This window comes from Polypterus senegalus, chromosome 7 (assembly GCF_016835505.1).
Source record: "Polypterus senegalus isolate Bchr_013 chromosome 7, ASM1683550v1, whole genome shotgun sequence".
Lineage (NCBI taxonomy): Eukaryota > Metazoa > Chordata > Cladistia > Polypteriformes > Polypteridae > Polypterus > Polypterus senegalus.
Genome location: NC_053160.1, coordinates 62,781,616 through 62,807,247, shown reverse-complemented (window position 1 = coordinate 62,807,247; position 25,632 = coordinate 62,781,616). Strand labels below are relative to the sequence as shown.

At 35.5% G+C, this 25,632-nt stretch overlaps 1 protein-coding gene across 2 annotated transcripts in view; it reads left to right on the top strand.

The window, feature by feature from the left end:
* Nucleotides 1–9,932: 9,932 nt before the first annotated feature.
* rab3c (RAB3C, member RAS oncogene family) overlaps nucleotides 9,933–25,632 on the top strand; it is a 95,022-nt gene continuing 79,322 nt past the window's right edge. The window contains exons 1-2 of one of the 2 annotated variants that reach the window (XM_039758738.1): nucleotides 9,933–10,092; nucleotides 15,731–15,958. In XM_039758738.1, the coding sequence (XP_039614672.1) occupies nucleotides 10,075–10,092; nucleotides 15,731–15,958 (246 nt within the window). In that variant the 5' untranslated portion in view covers nucleotides 9,933–10,074. Of the gene's footprint in view, nucleotides 10,093–10,782; nucleotides 10,930–15,730; nucleotides 15,959–25,632 lie in introns of those variants that run through there. The other variant, XM_039758737.1, reaches the window with a different exon arrangement.

The window sequence follows — 25,632 nt, the reverse complement described above, 5'->3', positions numbered from 1 at the left end:
GGCAGCTAGGAGAAACAGGATATGGAGAAACCTCAAGACTTTATTGATCTTCCCTACTAGATGTTAACAATGATTATTTTGAGTGAATGTGAAATATTGTGGGGTCTGTTACAGTGGCATGTGCTGGATTCCTTGATACAAGAGAAACAGTTGAATGTACAAGGATAGATGAACATTGAAAATCTAGTACATCCCATCATAGCAGCATTGTAATAATTTGCAAAAGTTATTTTTTAGGAAAATAATGCTTAATTCCACAAGACAAACCCTTGAATACTTTAGGAAAATTGTAGTAAATTTAGTTTAGTGCAAATATTTTCCTGACCACCAGACCCCAATCTGTGGAACAAGCTTTTCAGACTAGAGGTCCACCACCCAGTAACTTGCACTTACAACTGGACTCAGCAGTTTGTACAGGGTAGTACACACACCTGCTGAGTCCATGCCTTACACTTTAAGACTGTTATGATAGTAAATGCCCCATATCTGTATACAGTTTTATGTCCATTAACCCACTTTCAAGTAATTTACATATGTTATAAAGACTGCCAATGACACCATGCTTAAAAACTGGCATAAAGTAATTCTATAAATGTTATAAGGAACTTTACTTGATTTGTCTTTCTATTGGATTCTTCATAATATTTACCAAACTTTCCCTATTTAACATTAATTTTATTATTCCATCATGGTCTGCTATGCTGATGATACACAGGTTTATATTCCTGCCTGCAACTCTGCAATGAATCAACTGCACAACTGTCTTTTTGAACTAAGATCCTGGATGGTGTGGACTCGGACCCGGACACAGACAGACAGACATCTTAAGTTCACCACACACCATTTATTTACACTCTTTACAAGTCCATATACGTGCACCACAAACCCCAGTGCCTCTTGCACCGCCCCCCCCAATGTCCAGGCCTCACAGTCTTTGTGCCTTCCTGGCCGCCTCCAGTCCTCTCTCTCCAGCTCTGTCTCTCTTCCATCCGACTTCCGCCCCCGACTGAAGGGAGGCGGCCCCTTAAATAGGAACCCAGATGGGCTCCAGCTGCTTCCTGGCACTCCTCCGTAGACACGCCCCAGTGTGTCGGAAGTGCCGGCTGCGCACCCGGAAGCCGTCCGGGTGTCCACTGTCGTCTTCCACCCAGCACTTCCTGGTGTAGCGGAAGTGCTGGTCTCCAGGGATATTCAGGCACTGGGCCGCCGCCTGGCGGTGGCCATGGGTCCCTACAGGGCTGGGCTTCCAAGCCCTTTACCCGAGGCCCCCAACACAACCAGGGCGGACGCCCCCTCGCAGTCTGGAGGAGGCACAAGCCTTCCTCCGGTCTTCCTGGGCGTCCCGGCCGGGCTCCTGCCCCGGCCAGATGCCACAATGGCTAATAATTTTCTTTATTTGAATAAAAAACAAAACAGAGGTGTTTATAGTGGGTCCATCAGCTAAAGCCCAAATTGGTCTTGGACTTCCCGGCTCTTTCTCTGTCTTTTTGCAAACCTCAAGTACGCAATCTTGGTGTTATTTTTGACAGTAACCTCTCTTTTGAGAAACAGAATAACTCTGTAGTTAAGAGTTTCTTTTTTTTAGCTTCGTCTTTTAGGTAAGGTCAACCTTTTTTTTTATCTTCTAGGGATCTTGAGAAAGCTACTCATGCTTTTATCTTTTCTCGCCTTGATTACTGCAACTCACTGTATTCTGGGATTAGCAAATCCCTGATACGCAGGTTACAGTTGGTCCAGAATGCTGCTACTCTCTTTCTGGTTGGGGCAAGAAAGTCTGATTCTGCTTCTCCAATATTAGCTTCTTTAAACTGGCTGCCTGTCAGTTTTCAAATTGATTTTAAAATCTTATTGCTAGTTTTTAAATCTTTACATGGGCTTGCTCCTACCTATTTATCTGAATTGTATGCTTTACACCAGCCATCTAGAGTGCTCTTGTGGTCAGTTGTCTCTTGTTGTCCCTCGTACTAAGTGTAAAACTAAGGGGGACAGGGCTTTTACAGCTGCTGCACCTCACCTGTGGAACTCTTTACCTCATTACATAAAGGAGTCGTCTACAATTGAACAGTTCAAAACAAGATTAAAGACTCATTTCTAATCACTTGCTTTCTGTGACCTTCAGTAATACTAATGATTTCCTCATTGTGATTATGTAATCTTACTTCTATTTATCATTTACAGTATTTTATTTATGTTCTTTTATTTTATTTCTATTTAGGTTTTTATGTTAATTGTATGTTTTGTTTCTTCTTTTATTGTAAAGCACTTTGGCCACAGCATTCCTATGTTGTTTTAAATGTGCTATATAAATAAATTGACATTGGTCTGAATTGGATAAGAACCTTACAAAATGGATAATTAGATGGCTATTATTGTATTAACATAAAACAGAAAATTATACAAACACTTCTTAATTCATGCTCTCAAACACTCTGAACACTTCATGCTCTCTTTTTTTAAAACAAATTTGAAATCGATGTTTCAAAACCTCCCAGTAATATTTATATAAATCTAAATAAAATCTGCTTGCATACACTTATTATCAGCAGAAACATTTTCAGTGCATATAATTAATTAGTTATTTCAGAAAGGCTTTGCTCAGCAGTGTGACAAGCCAAGGATGAGCCTCATTATTGGTTTTTGGCTCACAGATATTTCAACTGAGGTCACTCAGGTATAGTCTGTGCCTTTCTACATATGTGATACTCATTATAGGGTTAAAGTGACAGCTAGCTGCCAGCCTGACAGCTAATTATAAGCAGACAAAGAGGTGGTATGAAAAGTTAGCAGTTGGACTATTTTCCATTTTCCCTGAAAGAAATATTTATCTCTGTTCCAAACAGAATTTAAAATGATATTAAAGAGGAAGAAATGGTACATTTTCACATCTTTCAGCATAATTTCATAGGGATGGGGGTTAGGGTATGAAAGTTTAATTGAGGAAAAATAAAGTGAATGCCCACTGGCTTGGCAATGTCATAGGGAAGAACTAATGCAGGAGATCTGGCTTGCATGATTGCAAGGAAGCAGTGGCTTTTTAATTGTATTATTAACAACACATTCCTCAATCTATTGAACAATCAACAACCAGTACAGTGCTAGTTTAAATGTAACTATTTACTAAAACCATTTTCTTATTAATTGATGACAGAAAATATTATACTGAAGAATAAAGGAGTGACCAGTTGCACTGCTAAGACATCATGAGCTGAGCACAGAGCTGACAAAACATTGTAAGTGGTCACAATTCAAAAAGAAATCTGCAAGTAACGTTTATCAGAGACATTCGAGCAAGAGTATGTCATCCAAGGCATCAGTCCCCTAACCATTACTAAAGTTTGGCAATAAGAAGTTTAGCATGTGAAGTCTTACGTTTGTCTATATCTTTTATCGACTTATGTTTAAAACACTATAGTGATAGACAATGGCTTCAAAGTATAGTAGACAGAGATCTTCCTATATTCTGAAAACTGAAGCCCAGTGAGTAAGCTCTGTGAGAATATTTCTCTGCAACAGACTGTTCCTGCCATGTGTTCATTGCTGTCAAGAAAGACTCCCGCCTCCCACAATGTCGACCTGGATTAAGTGATTTAGGGAATTTTTTTTGTTTACATTTGTCTTTAGCAGAATAATTGTTTAGTTAATTTTAAATTGCATTGCATTCATAGACAGCCAGGAGACTACAGAGTCAGGCATAATGCTGAATTATTAGAAATAGTAATCTTGAAAGTTTGCTTTTCATGGGAACATGCTAAAAAAGTGATTGTTCCAAATTTATATTTTAGGGTTAGGACAGCATGCATTGACTCACAATAGATCAGGAAGTGGTGATTGGTAAAAGAAATTTAGTGAAATATGCTATGAGTGAGCAACTATGATCTTTTTGATTAACTGTTTGTGCATTGTGTTAGCCACCTAAGTGTCTTTGCCAAAGGCAGGACACCTTTTGTTTTGTCATGCAGACATTGAGCATTTATTGATTTTTGAATGGAGACAAATGAGTGCTGAATGATGTTTTATATCACATTCAATCAAGTAGTTAATAATGACTACATCATTCCTCGTGGATGCTATTTTTTGACACAGTGTGGGTAAGTCAACCTTTTTTTAAACAAGAAATTGAGCTTATATGCTTTTTTGGAAATTAAATAATTTGTATATAATGATCAATTCTGGAAATAAATACATTTGTTTCATCTGTGAAAAACTTCCTTGCTGCTCTGATGTAGCATCCATTTCTGAGATCATAAAAGTACAAGTGCAGTTTTTTGGCAGTGTTATTTCACTGTTACCGTTATAAGCAAAGCTAAAATGTTATATGTTTAGTGTCATTTTTTAAAGACTTTCATAACTGTGCACTCATTTAATATGCTTATAGGATCATTATAATAAATATTCTGAAAATTATTGTATAAAACACACCTATTCAAGTACTTGTTGAACCTGGGCATGTTTGTTTTTGAGACTGGATGAGAGCATGTGCTACTTTACAACACTTGGGCTCCCCAAACAGTCTCCTGCCCATAAGTAACCTGTCAAACTTATTTAATGCAGTTTATAGTCATAACACTGGATGTCAATCATGAATCAACAATAGATGAGGTGTTGGTCAAACTGCACAGTGTCTTAATAATAAATTACAGGAATATGGCACACATTTGATAGGTGAAGGTGTTATAAATAGTTATAAATAAAACAAATGGTCTTTGTTGTTCTATTGAGATTCTTTGGAGCTATAATGTAACATTGACTTGTTACTCATGTTTTGACAAGATCTAATAAACAATGCTTGGGACTTTGCTGCTTTATATGTGTACTTCTTGATAAACCTTTCCTATATGTTTTCCAAAAATAAAATAACTAGACAAAATCCTAGCTCACCACTTAAAATAATAATTGTTACATTTCTGTAGCATTATATAAAAAGTAATCTTTTTGCATATTCACACATTGCTTCTTAATTCAACTGTTTTCTCCTTGTGTCCCGTATCAGCAAATTGTTTGTTTAGTGTTTACTTTCCTGTAGAGGTCTATTCCACAGCAGGTGCAAAACTGAAACTGCTTCTCCGCTTTAAAGGCTTTAGCTATTGCTCCTTGAGCCCTCATATCACCAGTTCTTCATCTATAATGTAACTTTATGCTGCACATTACTGCATTGCTTGCCCATTACAGAGCAGCAAATATTATCACTAATTTCTAAAACAAAACTAGCCACTCGTTGTTAAAACCCCATTCAGCTAGATTGTTGAAAAAAATCAACTGCAGTATTACAGGGTCACATTTACTAAAATCGATGCATTTTTGGGCCAACATTTTTTCCAAATTATATTTGTTATGATTCAGTTGGGCAGATAAACAACCAAAATGTACACTTTTCCTTTGCACAAGATGTACTGTTGTTAAAGTTTTTGAAGTAACAATGTTTAAGTATCTAAATGCTGTACTGAATTGTCAAAAAACAAATCAGCTGTCATAACTAGAAACTCACATACCCTGTAAAAGATATTTTAAGGTGAGATCAACTAGAACTCCCTATCAGAGACAACCATTGCTTGAAATCTAAATAAATTCTTAATATTGAACAGTGAAAACAACTAGAATTATGATCAGCAATTTTCCAGAATTATTACAAGAACTTTCAATTAAATATTGTATCTGCTGTGAGACCGAAACAGGGCCACATATCTAAATAGGTGCCTCATCAAAAAGATGTAGACAAACCAACAGCTGACACTACATAAGATTGCCCTGCTGCCCAGATAAATAGTAACTGGACAACAACCAAAGAATTGGGAGTTGACAGACAACAAAGGCAACAACCATATCGATGGAAGCTGGTCATCTGTGCAGACAGCTCCGACATAGTGGCTTATTGTGTTCAGCCTTCCAAAAGAGCTGTTCCAAAAAATACAAAAATACCAAGAAAATGCTACATGATATGGTGTAATGACCAGGAAGAATCAACAAATAAATAAAACCCAACATGTCAACAGAAATTTGTTTGGTCGGGTGGAAAGGACTTAACGATCATCAGTTGGTGATGTGAATAGTCCTTGAGAAACTAGACATGCAATGTTCAGTAACACTGTGTCCTGAGACATGATCCACTTGCCACTTACTGATTATTAGTGATGATGCTAATACAGTGCTGAAGCAGGTCTATGCTACAGACACTGGAATCTTACAGAATGACTATGATCCCATCCACAGTGCAGGAGTGGTGAGATCGATAGATAGATAGTGTCAGGGATGCCAGGGGCAACGACCCGGCCGGGATGCCTTGAGGAACCGGAAGAGGGTCTATGCCCACCCTGGATTATGTGGGGGCCGCTATCCTGGTTGCTTTGGGGGCCACGGGTAGAGGGCTTGGAAGCCCAACCCTGTAGGGTCCCGTGGTCACCGCCAGGGGGTGCCCCAATGCCTAGGGGATCCTGGACCTCAGCACTTCCGTCACATCAGGAAGTGCTGGGGGGAAGAGGAGAACGGACACCCGGAGAGCTTCCGGGAGAACAGCCGGCACTCTCGCCACACTGGGGCATGTCCAGGGAGGAATGCCGGGAAACACCTGGAGCTCATCCGGGATGAGATAAAAGGGGCTGTCTCCCTTCATTTGAGGCTGGAGTCGGGTGGAAGCAGGACAAGGCAGGAGAGAGTGTGGAGGCGGCCCGAAGAGAAGGCATTTTGTGGCCAGGACTGTGTGGGGATTTGTGTGCACTGACTTTATTCTGTGTGAATAGTATTGTAAATAAACGTATGGTGGTGATGAACAACATGTCCGCCTGTCTGTGCCCGGGCCGCGTCCACAATAGATAGATAGATAGATAGATAGATAGATAGATAGATAGATAGATAGATAGATAGATAGATAGATAGATAGATAGATAGATAGATAGATAGATAGATAGATAGATAGATAGTTCTGGTTTAAAAATCATTGTGCTACACATGGCAATAATCTTGATCTTGATAACAATATAAAACAAACAGCATACCTATCTAAGTTGCCAAATATCAGTTCAGATGAAGACTTATGAGTGCCAGAATTTCACAATAGTCTTACCCCAATTACAGTTTTGTTACTTGTCTTAATTTTGTTTATCTTTTTTTAAATTTAATTGTACTTTTTAGTACAATTTGGTAACTTAGTTAATATTTCTTTATTGGTTAATTACTTGTTACTGTTGTTATTATATAAGCCCATTTTAGTTTTTTGCTCTTTGTTAACCATACTAATGCATTCATTACTGGTGTTGGGACCTCATCCGATTGTTGGACGTGTGGTATAAATATGGCCACAATTCCATTGGAGTTTATTCCTCATTGGATAAAAACAAAACAAAACTTTAGCAATATTTAGCTTTGATTCAAGCAGGCCAAGTGCTAGGTTTGTTTTGGTTTTGAAATCCTTTTCTGACTTTGATTTTGATTTACCATGTATTCTTGTTGCTCATGAACCACTTTTTGATCTAATAGTTTTGACCCATGCCTGGCACTTACTATTACTTTTGTCTCATGTGTAAAGTTTCATACACTTGCAAAGATATGTCAAGTGTCACACACGTGCGAGTAGGAGGCAGCTAAATGGCTCGAGTAATTGTAATTAAACATCCGACCTGGGGGCAGCGGAGTGCACTGACTGTCTTTCTGAGTTCCCAACAGACCTTTCCCGGGAAATCCTGCAAGGTTCTGGCGCCTCTGATGACGTCACTTCCGAAGCCGGCCCCTTTGATGATGTCACTTCCAAAGCCGGCCCCTTTGATGACGTCACTTCTAGTTCCGGTCCCTTTGACGTCACTTCCGAAGCCGGCCCCTTTGATGCCGTCACTTCCAAAGCCGGCCCCTTTGATGACGTCACTTCTAGTTCCGGTCCCTTTGACGTCACTTCCTCTCAAGACCTTTAAAGCCTCCATCTTGGGCTACTATAGTCAGTTCTGTTTTGGACTCTGTGAGATGCACATCGTTTCTTTCATAAGAAAACCCATTTGCAGCTGGGAAAAACAATATGCGGGTGGCTGCCCCAAACCTTTATAATGTCTTGGACTCATTTTTATGACACATTAAAACTGTTCTTGCATCTTGTGCTAGAGGTCTGCGCATTATTGATATTTTAGTCCCACACCCACAATAGTTTCATCCTGCTCCCAAAAACTTCCATTTCATTTTTGTCCACTTTCTCCCATGCCAGCAAAAGGTTCCATTCTGCTACCGAGCACATTCCTGCTAACCCCTCTATATGCCATGTGAATTGGGCACATAGCCTAAGTGGATTCCGAAGACTTACAAATAGCAGTCATGCTGGCATCTATAAAATCCCTAAAACTTTTCTGAGAATGATTGCTAATTAGACTTTGTAAAGAGACAAAAGACATACATATTTTGTTTGTTTCATTTATGACAGGTATGTGTTTTGAAAGTGCATGGCATGTAATGTGTGTGGCCTAGGACTTGTTAAATAAAAACAATACACACATGGCAGTTTTACTCAAGTGACAGCTAGGCAGACTGGGCAGAGCCACGTTACTATTTAACATCATTTTATTAGTTCAAAAGTGTCTACAAAAATGAAAGTCCAAATCTACAGACAAGTAAAATTAAAATTAAATTGTACACCCATGTTTTTAACTAGAACATAGCAAATGGGAAATCAAATGTATGATTAGGAGATCTGACATATGCGACTTAAGGCTCATATTCACTCTGAAAAGCAAGAAAACTGCTGTTAAGGAACAGAGCCTAGGTTCATTATGTTTCAAAATGGTCCAATAAAACTGACCTTTTTAAAACCAATGAGGTTATAGGTTATAATGTATGCAGCGGACTCGCATTAAGGAGACCAGAGTTCATCCAGCGTTGCCTTTCTGCTGTTGCATATGAAACTGGTATTTGATGTGTGTTTAAGGAAGTAGCTAACTAACAGCATGTAAGGCATTTGCTTCTCAAACTACAGACTTTGATGTACTCATCCTCTTACACAGTTGTGATTCTTCTTTTTAAATCCTGGGTAAAGTCTTCTCTCAAGACAGTTTTAGACACCATTTTTTTGCAAATCTTGACTTTCCTGGCAGTCTGTCACATGCAATAATTATGCAAAATTATGCTAAAAATAAATAAATTTAAAAAATATATACTTTAGTAATGCCTCTATTTTGTAATTCAAGTGAACATGATAGCAGGTTTCACTGGTGCTAATTCAGTTACTTTATTAAAAAAATCAGTAATTTCAAGCAGTAATAGCCATTCGCTATACCAATCTTGAATTTAAAAAATTTACAAATTTCTATCAAAAAATATGAAAAATTCTGGGTGTGTCCTGAATTGTGACTGGTAGAAAGGTATTTTCTTATTATATTATCACTTACTTGTAAAGTGCATGTTGCACAGTTCTACAAAATTGTAGTACTGATCCCATCCATTTGTATTTAAAAGCCAGAGAAAACCAAGCTCTTCAGACTATACTGAGATTGTCAAACTAACTCATCTTTCATTATTTCGTTCACTTTTAAGTATAAAAGTAAATTTCACTGCTTGTATCTCCGCGCTGAAGCAGTTCATGCCCAAGACACAAATAAAATACTAATAAAATGATTAATTCTTTCGTGCACAGATTCCTCTTTTCCGTCAAAGTGAGAGGAACTATTTTTTTATTTATAAGCTTACAAGAAAAAAACATGAGGGCTATCTTAACGTTAAGAAAATCAAAATTAACTGATATAAAAATGATGCACACTAATATTTAAGGGCGCGATGCTGGGAAAAATCCTAAAGTTGACCCATCCAAAGTAAAGAATTAAAAAATTATAATGCATATACAGTATATAGAGGGATAGGGAATGCTATCCCAAATCAATGACGAGGTCTCTTTAAAAAGGTGCTCTCCCGTTGGGCGTAGCCCTCGGCTCTTCATCCTTTCTATTTGTTTTTGCGACGGTCGGGAAATGAGCCTGCATATCGAACGGCACAGTCTGTGGTAAAACAGATTTAGAAAAGCTACCTCGTCAGTTATCCTGTGACTCGGAGTTACAGACTTGTGTTACCGGGTACACCGATTGTAATCTCATAAACCTGTTTTTGATGTGAATGGAGCTTTACGGGAAGGTAAGATTGAAAATGGAATCAATAAACGGTTTATGGCAGCAAGCAGCTCCCTCAGCGAGCTCATGCCCAAAATATTATTAGTAGTGTGTGTGTATATATATATATATATATATATATATATATATATATATATATATATATATATATATATATATATATATATATATATATATATATATATATATATATATATATATATATTAGCAAGAGATATTGACACAAACTGTAAACAACGACAGCCTGGTCATTAACCGTATATATGTAAGACTACCCTTTGTTTTTATCTTTTGTAAAATGAGTCCGCATTAGTAAATCAGAACGTCAAAAATCTATTACATGTCTTAATATTTGATATTGAACATGGTTATTGGGTTATGATTTGAAAATTTACAAGTAATAAAAAAACGCCCGTTGCTAAATAATGTATTAGTTAAGCAAAGATTATACATTTACTTTTAAAACCGTAAGCGCCTGTAATATCGACAGCTGGTCAAACAAATAGCAGCAAAATGCATTCCGGGTACTTGAGTCTTTATAGTGTTCAGTGCTTGCAGAAGTTGGTTCACATACATAGAAGAAAAACTACATTTCCCATATAAATTGTCGCTGTTGTCCTGGCTGGGTTTGTGCGCGAGTTCCCTCCCCCAAACCCCCTTTCCCCCTCTCCCTCTCCCTCGCAGCTTACTAGATCTGTGAAACGGACAGCTCTAGTGCTGATTTGCTGCAGGGTCGAGAGCTAGAGGACGAGCATCTGCCAAATAAATATTCATTGCATTAAAACGGTATCTGTGAAAGGGTTCAAAGACCGACAGGATGAGACACGAAGCCACTGTGCAGGTTCGTGAAACAACCACTTATTTGGAAATTGTAATTAGTAATTTACGCGTCGCGATTGACGCAGAAGATGAAATTTCAACTTTATTTCCTGACAAATGAAAAAGGGCAAACCTCTTGTATTATCATGGGCGAGGTAGGGAAATCGTAAGGAAATGTCCGTGCGTGCACCTGACTAAATAATAAAAATAACAATAACCAGCGTTTTCAATGCTTTATGCAGGGAGTGGTAAGCGACTAGAAGTGTAGAAATAATAAAACATGAATGGGTGCTCACGCTTTACGCGGAACATTAGCGTTTATTTTCTTTATTTGCTTCATAATGCTTCGGTGTGATGTATTTATAAATGTTAAAGCACGCAGCTTGATGAAAAGGAAGGAGCTAAATATAGGTGATTATTTTATTCATTTGGAAAATTATTTGTATTTTCTGTTTAGCTAAATCATACAGAAGAAGTTAAAATAATACAACTAATCATGTTTACTGTAGTGTTTTGGTTTCGTTGTGAATAGTAAAATTAATTAAACAATTAGCGAAATTAGATTTGTATGTAAACAAAATATCGGAATAATAAGTCACGAGAATGTTTGTTCGTTTTTTGTGTGTGTGTGTGGAAAAAAAAACGTCATATAAACACCCATGATTTGCGCTTCAGGGCGTATGAAGGCATTTATCTAACAATATGACACATAATTTACACATGAGTAGATCATGGTTCTGTGAAAACAAGGACGTGCTTTAAATAGAACGTTAGCTTCTGATTCGTCACACCATTGACGATATTAAATGTGTTTGTTTTGAGGAAAATAAAAGGTATGCGTTGCATTTTGTCAATACAATAAATAAGGTAGTTCATTCATTAAAAATAAAATCACATTTCATCCAACTACCACACACATATATATATGCATCGACCCTTACCTAGGAAAACATGGTTTATAAAGAAGTGAGACAGAATTACCTTTCATTGGAGTAGGTGGTATGGGGAAGAAGCCCATTATATGTGGACATTTGTGTGTTAAACTTTTCTGTTAACAATGCAAACTTTTCAAAAACATAATATTAGTATAGCATAAAGGCGTATATTAAGAAGCAGATCTATAGTCAGTGTACAGTTTTATCTAGGCCAATGTGTGCATCACTCAGCTTTAAATGAAAGTTATGAAAATAAACAGACAAATAGCTATTTCTGGTATTGTATAATTAAATATATAATGTGTGTCTGTCTCTCTTGTGGTTCCCATATACAGTATATTGAAGAAGTGTAAAAAAAACTGAATACAATAACTGTATAGTTAATACTGATTCATTTGAAAGGACGCCATATCCACTATACTGAACAATTCAATTTTTTACATTAGAGTGGTTAATAAAAAAAAACTGTCTATGTCCACTTTTTTCTAGACATATGTATATTTATCTTCAGGTTCCACACCTGACACCAGTCTACTATTTTCATTTCCATATTTCATATGCTTCTAACTTCATTTTTTCTTGCATTTTTAAACTATGAACTGTATAATGCTGTGCTCCTCCCTAACAGTTTTAATTATATTATTGACTTTTCTGTTCATGCTCTTAATTTACTGCTTACTATTTCGAACCAGCGTATTGTAATTGCATTTATGGTTTAACTGTTTCTTTGCACCCACCATCAGAACTGAATCAACATAAAGGTTAAATTACTACTTCTTTATAAAACTGCATTATATACAGCTATTTTTAAATACATGTTTTCCAATCCAAATACACTAATCATTTACTCCATAGGGAATATTGGTGAATAAAAGTAACGAAATGCAAAAGAATATCTGTTGAGGTAATTGCACTCCATTATAGAAGGTCTGCAGTGGCTACAGGTTTTCATTCCAACCTGTTTCTTAATTTAATGCCGGCTTTGTTAATTCAATTTGTCATTTAATCAGATGATTCACTAGGTTTGTCTAAAGCCTGAGAATTATTAATACCATGACTTTTACTTCTCCTTGAAATTTAGAATGGTGCCTAGTGCTGCTATGTCTTTGCCAAATAGGAGCCTCTTCATTTTCTACTTCTTTGGTTACATTTTTCTTTACTAGTTTATTATTGTCATTAGTTATTTTTTTTCATTTTTCCAGAAAGTTATAGACTTGACTGAATTTCTGATACAAGGGAATGACCAAAAATAGAAGAAGCAGAATATCATCAACAAAAACAGTTGGATTCTGTTTGTGAAGTGAAATGGAACAAAAACCAGCAGCCACTGCCTTGTTTTAGAGGCATACTATGTGTATATCAATTCTGGTTTCCAGTTTTTCAGCTTGCAGAGATGATCATATGTGGATATTGCATATATGCGCTGTTAAAATATTGCCCACTTTAAAAGAAACTGTTATATCCTATAATGCTTTCCATTTTCAGATGCTGGTTTTCCATAAATCATGCTTTCTTTGTGGTGAGCGTTCCTAGGTAGTGGTTCTTGTAGCTTGTGTTTATCTTTCTGGAACCTGCAGTTAGCTATACATTTTACAAATTCTTATGACTGAATCTATCACTCCGTCCATTGCCTTAAGTACTCAAAGTTGATTTATTTCATGCACTGCTCTTTACTTCATTTAGCCTGTTACACAATTTTGTCTGTGCTTTTGAATTTGAATCTTTCATGGACACTTTCACTTGCTTGATTTTCCATTGTTCTAATCATACCACAGCTGGCTGTCACTATAACTCCTATATTCATGTAGTACCTAATGCTCAATTAAGAATAATGTGTACATTCTTTAACATGCAGATAAGTATGATAAATAAGGTAGTTCATGATAATTACATTATGTTTATAAATGCTATTCTGAAATACCACAAGCCAATAAAATCCCCCTGTTTATTGTTATATTAGGTTACCCCCAACAAAATTAATTTCATTCACTAAAGTTAAAAACTAGAAGTGGAATATTCAAAACTTAAAGGCAGCACTTACAACAAAAGAGGCAGGTTCTCAGCAGTTGTAGCTGACAGTGGTACCTGTCTTACAAATTCAGCAACATTACCAGCAAGCTCTGATAAAATGCTTGTAATGCAATTCTTTAATACTTCAGTATCAATATGTCTCTAAAGACATTTTTACAGAGACATTTTTGTTAGCTAATTTGTTTTGATAGCTTACCAGTAACCTGAATTCCAAATGTTATTTCTGGCCAATCAGTAAAGGTTACATGATTGGGTATGTGCATTTGCTTTTCCTTTAAAAAGAAATGCAATTTATATGATTGAGCTTGTTCACTTGGGAAGATGGTAAAAATCAAAATTAATTCAGTGCAACGTGCTTTCATCATATATAAATGTAAATTTGCTAAGTTTAGATTGACTTCACATGTGTGTATGATGTGAATGAGTAGGTTTATGGATGAGAGTGTCTTGGACTACATATTGAAGCGTTATGTGTCTCTGTATGGCGTGTGGTGTGTCTTTGTTCTGGTGGGGTCTAGCCCAAATAGTTGTATTTGTTGTGTAAAAATATGGCCCCAGGTCAAATCTATTTGATGACCCCTTCTGTAGTAGTAGTCACTTTTAAGGGGAATCACCAGTCAAGTCCTGCTGCCACTGTAATTACAGAATCTCCACATTTCCCCATACTGTTCTAAACTCCTACCTCTCTATCAACACTAGATATTGCCTGCTAATGTCAATATAAACACATTTTGCAAATATGAAGAAAGGCATTATATACACACTCATAACCAAACTGCAAAAATGTAAATCTAAACAGGTGAAAAGTTTTTATATCAAGACATTAAAGCCCTTAAATCTTGTTATCCTTATTGTAAGTTTTATTGAATTTTCAAGACATTTGTACTTAAGGTCATTTAGCTTTGGCGGCACAGTGGCACAGTGGTAGCGCTGCTGCCTCGCAGTTAGGAGACCCGGATTCGCTTCCCGGGTCCTCCCTGCGTGGAGCTTGCATGTTCTCCCCGTGTCTGCATGGGTTTCCTCCAGGTACACCGGTTTCCTCCCACAGTCCAAAGACATGCAGGTTAGGTCCCGTGTGTGTGCGTGCCCTGCAGTGGGCTGGCGCCCTGCCCGGGGTTTGTTTCCTACCTTGTGCCCTGGGATTGGCTCCAGCAGACCCCCGTGACCCTGTAGTTAGGATATAGTGGGTTAGATAATGGATGGATGTTTCATTTAGTTTATTCTAGTTTCTACTAATGAGCCCCATTGGGCTCAGCCTTTTTTGTTTACAGATTCTTTGCCTATGACAAAATTTTATATTAAATGGAATATTTGGAAGTGTTAGTTTCAAACCTATTAATTCTATAAGAGATCAACATTAATTAATTAAAAATATTTTCTTCGTAATGTAGTGTTCTGGGTTACAAATGAAACCATACATAAACACAAATACACATGAGCAGCTGAAAACAGTATACATTTTTTCAAATCACTTTTGTTATTTTTTAAAATAACAGAACACATTCAGACTAATCCCAGTGCCGTTTCTCTAAGATGTTTAATATGTAATTTTTGGAAATTTTAATTTAGGTGCAATTTGATACCATTTTTCCTATTTATCTACTTTAAGATTGCATGCATTTGTTTTTTATCCCTCTAAACATAATCATATGTCATTTCTGTTGGTAAAATTTGTGTTTCTGAAAAATAAGTTACCAGAATAAGTTTACTGATGACCTGAGAGTCATTGTACTTTTACAGTAGTCAGTTAATTCAACTTAAACCTTTATTAAAATTTTAACCTTTTTCAGGTTTACTTGATACCATTATTTGCTTCAGACTTTTAGAAATGTTACTGTCTTTCACTTTACTTTACAGATGGCTGCTACTCAAGAGGCTAAATTTGGCCAAAAGGACACATCAGACCAGAACTTTGATTATATGTTCAAACTACTAATTATTGGGAATAGCAGTGTGGGGAAGACATCATTTCTTTTTCGTTATGCTGATGACTCGTTTACTTCTGCATTTGTGAGCACTGTTGGTATAGATTTCAAAGTAAAAACAGTTTTCAAGAATGAGAAGAGAATTAAACTGCAAATATGGGTAAGATTTTTTTATATTAAGAATTTATATTAATAGTGGCTTTTTTGTTATTATATGCTTATAATAGTATGCTTATTTATTATTATATGCTTAATTTGCTGTGAACCAATGGCAGTTTTACTGGTGCCTGTTCACTTTTTCACATTTTATGAAAGAATTCAATTTAAATACATATTATTATACACTGTTGGCTTATGCTGTGTTGCTCTGATGCAAATAAATTACTAAAGCATTTAAAGTGCAAATAGGTATAGGTAATGTTCTTTTGTACAGCATTATTTTGTTTTATTAAAATATAAGAGCCAAGTATCAATTCTTTATTTTTCACAACCTGCTTAGGTTATTATCAGGAGCATAACCACTGATCTGCATAATTTTACATTACAATATCAAGGGATTGTCTCATACCCATCCATCTTGTTGCTGTGTACAATATGATTGTAGATTAGATGGATGTTGTTCATTATTACCTGAGACGCACACTCTTTTTTATGTTACTGTATATTCATTGGGTGTACCCTAATTTTCAACTTAATATTAACTAATGATAAATATTAAACATTAGTTGAATGGTATTTATCTGCCAAAGATATTCTGTTTCAAACATGTGAAATAAAACCTGACCTAATGCTGCATGTAAATGATGTAAGGTGAGAACTGAATATTTTGACACCTGTATGCTTGATTTAAGTAATCAAAGTGTTTATCTGGTACTAGGGTTTATAACTTTCTAATAAAAAAGACATTGGTTTCTCTGAGAAGGTGTCAAAAAGATATCTGTCTATTAAATTTAGCGTATTTAACTGTATTGCTGTCTGCTGCTTTTTTTTAGTTTATTCTCACTCATTCATTTACTTAATGAAAGTCTATAATTTCAATATCATTAATCAGCCAACAGTTTACCAGGTTGAATTAACAGTTTTCATTTTTTATACTTCCTGCATCTGTGCACAGATTGGATAGTTATGAATATAGATAATATATACAAAAGCTAGTCATCTATTTCTTTGTAGGGGAGGCATATATATATTAATGGTACACATTAATATCATGCTACACTGTAAAGTGGAACTATTTTGTCATTTTCATTAGACTACTCGGAATTTTTGATTACGATGTTGAATATAATAGAATGTTTAACATCTTCATTAAAGAATATTTAGCATCTTTTGTTGACAAACTTATAGAAGCATTAATAGAAAAAAATGGCTTCACCTTTCAAAATGTTGATTATGGTCAAAGGTTAGTGATTGAACATTATTTTCATATAAATAAAATGCTGTGTAATTGTATACTTCTTAACTTTTGTATTTCATATCACTGTAGTAGTGTAAGCTCATGTCTTTAGTGTAGTGTAGCTGTTACCTTGCAGGTAAGTTGATTTGATTCTTGATCACTAGCAGTATGCATTCCACTTCATTTTTTATAGGTTTTCTCTGGGTATTGCTTTGATTTAGATTGTGACCCCATACAGTTTGTTACTGTCTTGCTCCCAGTGCTCTAACTATACTCTGAAATGGAAAAGTGGAGGTTCATTAAATAGATTAAGCACTTGGACTGTGTAGTAAGAATTTTTGCCTGGTTTTGCTCTTCAGACATTGATTTACTTTTTATAATGGTACACCTGTACTTTGAATTGCTTTGAATTATTATAGGATGTAAACCTGTTCAGAAAATCATTATATGTACAGTTGTATATTAAAAAGGAAATCCATTGTTCCCAGAAGAGCATGTCAAAAATGAGTGCATTTTCTTTGTAAGTGCTGTCAGGTAGGGATTAATATAGCACAAAAAAAAAAAAAAAATTAGTTCATCCTAATATATTCGGTTTTCATAAGTTTAAAACCTTTATTTCCTTGCAGAACAATAAAACATTGGTTAGGAAGTGTCCTTAAATGTGGACAAACGTTGGTTTTTCCAGCTTTGCGTATTTATGCATTCAGTAGAGCTGATGGTTTTTAAAATGATTGCTAAGGTAAACAGTGTTGTTCTGTTTCAAGAAACAGGCTCACTGATTAATGTTTTATATGGTACATTTGTGTAAGGCATCATAATCATAATGTAATTGTGATATTTTGCCTTTGAATTAGTGTACTTGCTGTAGTTTAATAGAAATTATAATCAAAATTATTGAGAGAAATTTTAATAGCACAGTTAAGAAGATAGTTTCCTCAAAGTAGAGAAGAAATGACATGATATCTTTGTGCAAATATCTGTTTTAAAACATTACCCTGTGTTGCTTTTTCAATAGTTTTATCATGATCAGAGTGGTAGTGCCATTACTCTGTCTGATTCCCCAAGGGTGTTTTAATGTTCACCCTGAAGCATAGTCCAGATGGGACTGTAATTTGGGAGGTTAGCAGGCTAAAAGCACTAATGGCCAATGCAGAGACAGCTAACAATGGATTAAAGGAAGAGTGGGAATTTTGCATGATGTGGATGGACTTTTGTTTTGTACCTACTTGTACTTTAAGCGATATATGTGAATAAGATTATACATATAAAAATAAAACATTTTAGATTCATCTCATATACCTATAGTAAATCTCTAAAACATAGAATTCTGTCATATTATGTTTCTGTCTGTAGTATTATTATGTATATTTTCACAAAATACTGTATAGTTTTATTATTTAATTTTTAGTACACTTACTTTATACGAAAGTTCCAACAAATTTAACTTGTGGTAAAAATTACTTTGTATGTAATATAAAATGCAGTGTCTATTCTTTTTGGTATCAGCATAGATGATTTAATTTCTTGGATGTCTGTTATAGTACCTTTCATATAAATCAAAAATACACCAAATTAAGTTTTGACATGTCACAGTAGTCCATTTTTGTTTAGGAGTATTAACAAATTGAAATCTTGAAAGACTGATTATGAGTCCTTTTCTAAGAGGGATGAATGCAAGTCCTTGAGCAATTATTATAAGAGTCATTTGGGAGCAATATTCTTGACTTCATTATGTGAAAGGTCATTTTACTTTTAGGAAACACTACCAAAGGATTTACTCCTCTGTGGTTGTTGTATTAGATATTTTAATTATTTTTATTATTTCAAAGAGGAGTTGTTAGACACCAAGCTGTATATAATGTATAAATATAAAATAAGAAAGTGAGATGCATTGAGTAGCAATGTACTGTATACAAACAAAACACATGTACACACACACATATGATTACACTTACATTGGGCAAATTCATATAAACTGCATTTTTTTGAATTGTGAAAGATCATTTTCACAAAAGATTCATAAGATTACTTTTACACTTAAGTAGTATATTGATGATAAAGAGGAATAGCTAAAGGAAGGATATATTTTAGATGGTATTAGTAGGGATTCTTATGTTGTTCACAATACAAGTAGTAGAATAATTTTGACAGATAAACTAAAATTATTTAATCCATATTTTTAGTGTACTTATCATTTTGGTTGTTGTTTTCTCATCATGAATCACTTACACATCGATGAAATTAACCTGTTTTGAAATGGCACAGTGTTATACTTAAGTACTGGTCAGGTTTGGTGATAATTGCATGTACAGAATAATACGGTAAAATGGAAATACTTGTGCAGTTGTACATAAAAACATTCCATTTGGATCATGCATTCCAAAGCAGAAACATTTGAAATCATTTTTGGAAAAAGAAAACAGTTTGTACAATAATAAAGTTACAAGCCTAAAAAATAAAAAATAGCTTAACTTATATAGTAATGACTAATTAGACTTTTACAAAGCTGACCAGTGTGAGACAAGTTAATAATAATAATAATAATGATAATAATGATAATAATAATAATAATAATAATAATAATAATAATAATAATAATGATAATAATTGTTCCTGAATTAGAAACAGCTTGTTAATAGTTACTTATATACTGTATGTAAAATCTCAGAAAGCATTCAGTTGAACTAAGCTTATCAAAAATGAATTATTTTCCACTCAGGTTGTCTAAAGTAAGCAACTGTAGTAAGTTTTATTTACACAATTTTGACATGATACGTGGCCTTGCTCCTTTCATCTTTCTGGTTGTTTTCTGGTATATATTTTAGAGCTTTTCTGTCAAAGTACCAGGTACAGTGAATTTTAAGATTTTTCATTCAGCTACCTTAGGACCTATAGTGGTGAGCATACTTTAAGAAATTAATAGCAAAGTTCTTCTGTGATATGCATTTTTACACTTGATTAGTGCAATACATTGTAGATGCCACATGGGCTGAACGGGCATCCCAGCCAGGAGAGGGGATAGTTCCTTACCCGGATGGGAGACTCCTAATAAGCAGATAAGCATCCCGGCTGTGGAGGAAGAAGGGATGAGACCCGGAAGGACAGATCAAAAGGGATTGACGGACTGCCCACTGGGAAAGAAAGATGTTGCTAGAGGCTTCTTAATTCTCCAGCACGCTACATGGCAGCAACCCCAGATGTCGGTGCCCAGTAGGAAACCAGCAAGGCATGCCGGGAGATGTAGTCTGGCAGAGCAGACCTGCTGGAGTCACTGGGAGCCATGAGAGTGTGATGCAGGGAGACAAGCTACCTGTTATAATGGACGAAAGTACTCCCAGGTCTGTAATAAAAGGGACTGTACTCCCTTATCCAGGTGAGTTGGTGCTGGGAGTTAGTGGAAGAACGCTTGAGTGGAGGAGGGTAGTGTGGAAGGAAGAATGTATTGTGGAGAGAAAAAAAGTGTTTATGTGCTAGTGGTGACATATTTCAGAGGATTTGATTAATACATCAACCTTTTTTTGAACCCAGGACTATGCTAGTGTGTTTGTGTTGGGATTGAGCTGTTGACGCCCTTGTTTCCATCACAACATATAATATAATGATGGTGAATGTGCAGTGTCACACTTCATCAGTACTCCATGTCTACAAAGCTAAGTACTATCTTCGGTTATGGCTCTTACCCTTTTGTTTTTTTTGTATTTTTTCAGTTTTCTTTTCAAAGTTCTGTTTTAGTTTATGTTTAGTTAATTGATTTCTTTCAGTATATTGTGTTAGTCCCATGTTATTTCCCTCTTTTTGCTAATTAGGTTGGTAATTTGTGGGGTAAGTCACCTGTTTAGATAATTGCTGTGCTGTAACTAGGTCAAGCTATGGAAACAGAGTGATATAATATGATTTGTTTGTTGCTAACTAAATGGATAGCATTAGGTAGCTTTTAGTACATGGTGTCCCATTTTCATTTTCTTTCTTTTATCTTAAGGTGTAGAAGATGTCTGTCCTTGGTGTTATGTGCGTCTGTGTTGGTTTTTTTTTTTTGACACTTAGCTTCAAGTCTAGTTTTTCATTTTTGAATTGCTTGACTTACTTCTAGGTTGTTGTAATATTTTTGTATTACTTTTTGTGCTTTTGTCCCTTTTGGAATTTACTTTTTTTTTCTTTTTTATAAAAAATGTGAGGAAAGGCACAAAAGTGTAATGGAGAAGACCAGGGGAAGAAAAATTAAAAAACTATTCAGAAATTTGTAGCCAAAAGTCCCGTCTGTCTTTGTTCAAAATATCGCAAAATGCTAGTCATTTGCCAGAAGCTAGAAACTAAATACTGTGAAATGAAACCTAAATGCTATCCATATACTCTGAAGAAGGCTTGTATTTATCTGCAAACCCGGATGACCAGAATGTGCACAATGCTAACCTTTACCCTGTTAAGATGATGGCAACAGTGTCACGCATTGTCATTAGTGTTTGCCTTGCAATGGTGTAGCCACTGCTACTCAAAATGGTGGCAACCTAAGAAAAACACAGTGGTGTCAGGAAAAATGCTAAATATTTGTAACTATAGAATCCTGGCTAGAAATTAATGCAACAAATGGGTTAGTGACCCAAAATATCTATAGTGATAACAAGCAGAGTTCATAACACCTTTGTATTTTGGCCATTTTTTAAAATCTATTATTACTTTAGTATTTTTACTTGGCTCATTGTGCTTTTCCCTTTTTCATTCTTTTTGCACTGAATTAACATATTTTTCCCTTGGTTTGTTATTCTTTAATTAAATAGATTTTTTAATTGAGTTCTTTCTGTTGCCAGGGGTTTTTATATGGGGTTAACTCTTGACATGAATGTCAACTTTTTATAAACATTGGGAGGACAAAATAAATCATCTGGTACAAAATAAGTAATATTTAAATTTGGCCAAATTATAGCACTCATTCAGAGATCAATCATTGGTATTCTGGGCATGATACCATAGTAACTCTTTTATTCAAATTCCATGTTAAAAACTCCAGTAAATCTGAGGTGCCTGGTCCACAACAGGCAGTGGAGCAAAGTTTTTGTATGCTTCTTGACTCTTTTTTTGAATTTGATTTATAGACAACACCGACGTAAGTTCTTTGTGTGAAACTAACACTAATAGTGTTTCAAGTTACATAAAACAGCAGTCACAAGATTAATTATTCTCCAACTTCAGTAGCATAGGAAACACAGATGAAGCCAAATAGCATTAAATGATCAATTTAACTATGTAACTGTAACTCTAGGCTTTAAATGCATTGCCAAAAACAGATTTAACTAAACTCAAAATTAAAAGTCTCTCGAACAGACTTATATTAACGTGTGCATTAAAACTTGGCAGATAACATCCTATGTTGTTCATTATCATCTGTGAACTGTCCGATGAACTTCATTGCTCCTGGCTTGCTAAGAAGCTTTCTGCAGTCATTTTCTTGTGTGAAAAATCCTGTGACAGTTAGAAATGGGAGACATGTCAGTTGTTCAGTACATTGGGTTACATTATTTTTCCAGTATAGATTTTGAGAAAGCTGTTTTACTGGTATGGAAAATTGCAAACCTATTTAAACATACATACAACATAAAACATGTATTTGAAAGGAAATGGAAAATGTGACTTTGTGTTAGTGTATGATAAACATCCTAAAGTTAATGTCTTGTATATGAAGTTGTATGTGAATTGTGTATAACAAGTGAACCTACGCCGTTTAAGAATATAAAGCGCTGTGTGGTTCAGACTGATTGGTGAGTCGTGCAACTTGAACAGATGACTTGTAGAAGCCATGTCTTGTGCCGGGTTTGCAGTAGGATCAGTTTGAGGAGTAGAGCATTATCAAGCATTCCAAATGATAAGTGTTGTTTTTTTCAAAAACATATTGGTATGAACTGATTCAATATAGAGTAATCAGTTCCTTTCAGACTTATTGTCACATATGATGGACACACACATCACACCACCATCGTCTATCGTCATAGATTATGTCAAATAAAACATCACAATAGGTAATGATAAGCAAAATAGCTGTTTCCTTTTGAAAATGTTACATTTGGTGTCTGAGTTTGCAGTAGCACTGGTTTTAGTAACACATTTCTCCAGAAAAGGATCCAGAATAAAAAACAAGAGAAATGTGTCATTTGTAAATATAGCCTGTCTAAGATGAGACAAAAAAGTACTCAAAATTGTTATCCCAAAATGTTTAAAAAAAATGCAACACATGCTACCTTTGATGACATGCCACGTTTGTCGATGCCTGTAATTATACTTTGTGAACTCTGATGTATTTGTGGGAAGCAGCGCACTTGTTTAAGGGAATTGTTGTTCCCACAGCATTATTTTCTACAAGGTTGCAGATGAGATGGAGTGGTAATATATATTAAATATATTGGATCAGTTACGCAAAATTAACTACGCTCATAAGAACAGTGCCTGGCAACTTTGTTCCCTTCACTTTGCGTCTGCAGGGGGCACTCATTTGTATAATGAGCACAACCCATTTCTTAGGGTAATCGCTGCCATAGGTAGTACTTGCTGGAGCATTATTAGGGACAGATATCAACAAACAAAAAATGTGTTAGCAGGTTTTCTTTTTTTCATAACATCATCAAATTTCTATCAAACCCGTCAAGGCATTTTTGAGATTTTGGGATATTAGTTTTTCTGTTGTGGGTTTTTTTACCTTTAAATATTGATATATGGAAATGTCCTTTCTTAGTGAATACCAACTGCCCTAGATGTACCATCCTGCCAAATGTTTTAGCTAAATGGGAAATAGTGTTTTTGTTGATGAGTTATTCTGTTAATATTGCCTTATATATAGAATGTATATAGATTTGGTGGTCTTGCAAGAATGCAGACAACTCATCCTTATACAAAATAGCTACAAGCTTTTGCATTAATTTAATGGTATCTCTTAAAGCATTCAAATGTTTAACAAAATCCAAAAGGATATATAACAACCAAAAAATATAGAGGTAACCAGGAGCACCAAGTGACATAATCCTTTTATGTCTTCTCCTACACTAGCTTGGTGATCAGGTCAACAGAAGCTTCTGGTGGAATGGTGATCACTCTTTCTCTTTTACTTCCCAGAGCTGATTCAACTATCTTCACAAACCTGGAATCTCTGACAATTTCTTTAAGTACATTTAAATTGCTTTAAGATATTTGTTTACATTAATTATTTTTGTTTAAAATACATGGTTGGAATAAAGATCTGCAGTCTTATTGTTCAGTCCACTATTTCTCTCTCTCTGTGCCTCTTCTTAAGAAAATTCACCACAATCACCAGGCAGCAGACAGCTAGAGAGGCAGCAGACAGCTAGTGTCTGACAGCAAATGTACATTATAGATGGGGCTTGAGCTTTGCTATCCTTGATAGCTCTCCTGGTACTAGATGTAGAAAAGGCTTTGATGGTAGGCACTGGAAATTTCCTTGTCTGGTAATGAACTTGATGTTATTTGGGTAGCGGTACATTAATATGGTCACAATTTTATGTTCCTCTCCCATGGAGGTTATCCTTTCAGATTCAGTTATCTCCTAAATTTCCATGGGTAGTGGTACCCTCTTTCTTCTTTTTAACCTTTCACTTAAGCTTGGTCATTTCCGGAGGGAGGGACTGGACAGTGTGTCTGCCTGGGGGGGTTGCCAACCAGGATCTTGAGGTGTTTCGTCATGATCTGGGTGCAGCAACACGCTATACCAGTGCATGCTCCTGAACCTGACCTGCCTTAGGCCTGTTGCCATAGCTGTTCATTTTAATAAACTGATAACTTTATTTTTAGCCCATGACTCCCTATTAAAATATACCTGTATGGGTCTGACATCTTGCCTTTTCTTGATGATGCTCCCTTAGAAAATCCACATATACTTAGTTGATTAAAATCCTTCGAGAGCCTTTCAGTGTTCAACCATGGATGTAATTTTCAGACCACAAAGTAAAAAGAAATAAAAGAAATCTTAAACGAAAAATGACTTCAAATGAAAAAGACGAAATCTTAAACTGAAATATTAGCAGTCTTCAAAATAAGGTGACAAACAATTATGTAACAAAGCCCAGTTTCAAAGTCTTGAAAGCTTAGCCAAAAGTTGATTAATCAAAAAGAATCTAAAGAGGAAGACTCTAACAAGGTTTTAGGATATATTGAATCCACAGATTTGGACAGTGTTAGCATGTGGAAAGGGTTTAAGTAAAATCACTCAGCTACGTTTCCAGGATGTTTAGTCTGGAAACGGACACCAGTTTCTTAGTAACCATACTGAAAAATGGTACTTCCCATTAAAAACAAAATGGCATAGGGACTGAGTGAAAATGTAATGCTAAAATAAAACTATACATTACAAGTCAAAATAAAAGTAAGTACTGGAATCTGAAGAATTCAAAACCTAAGAAAAAAATGTTTTTCATAAACATTTAATACTGCCACAAAAA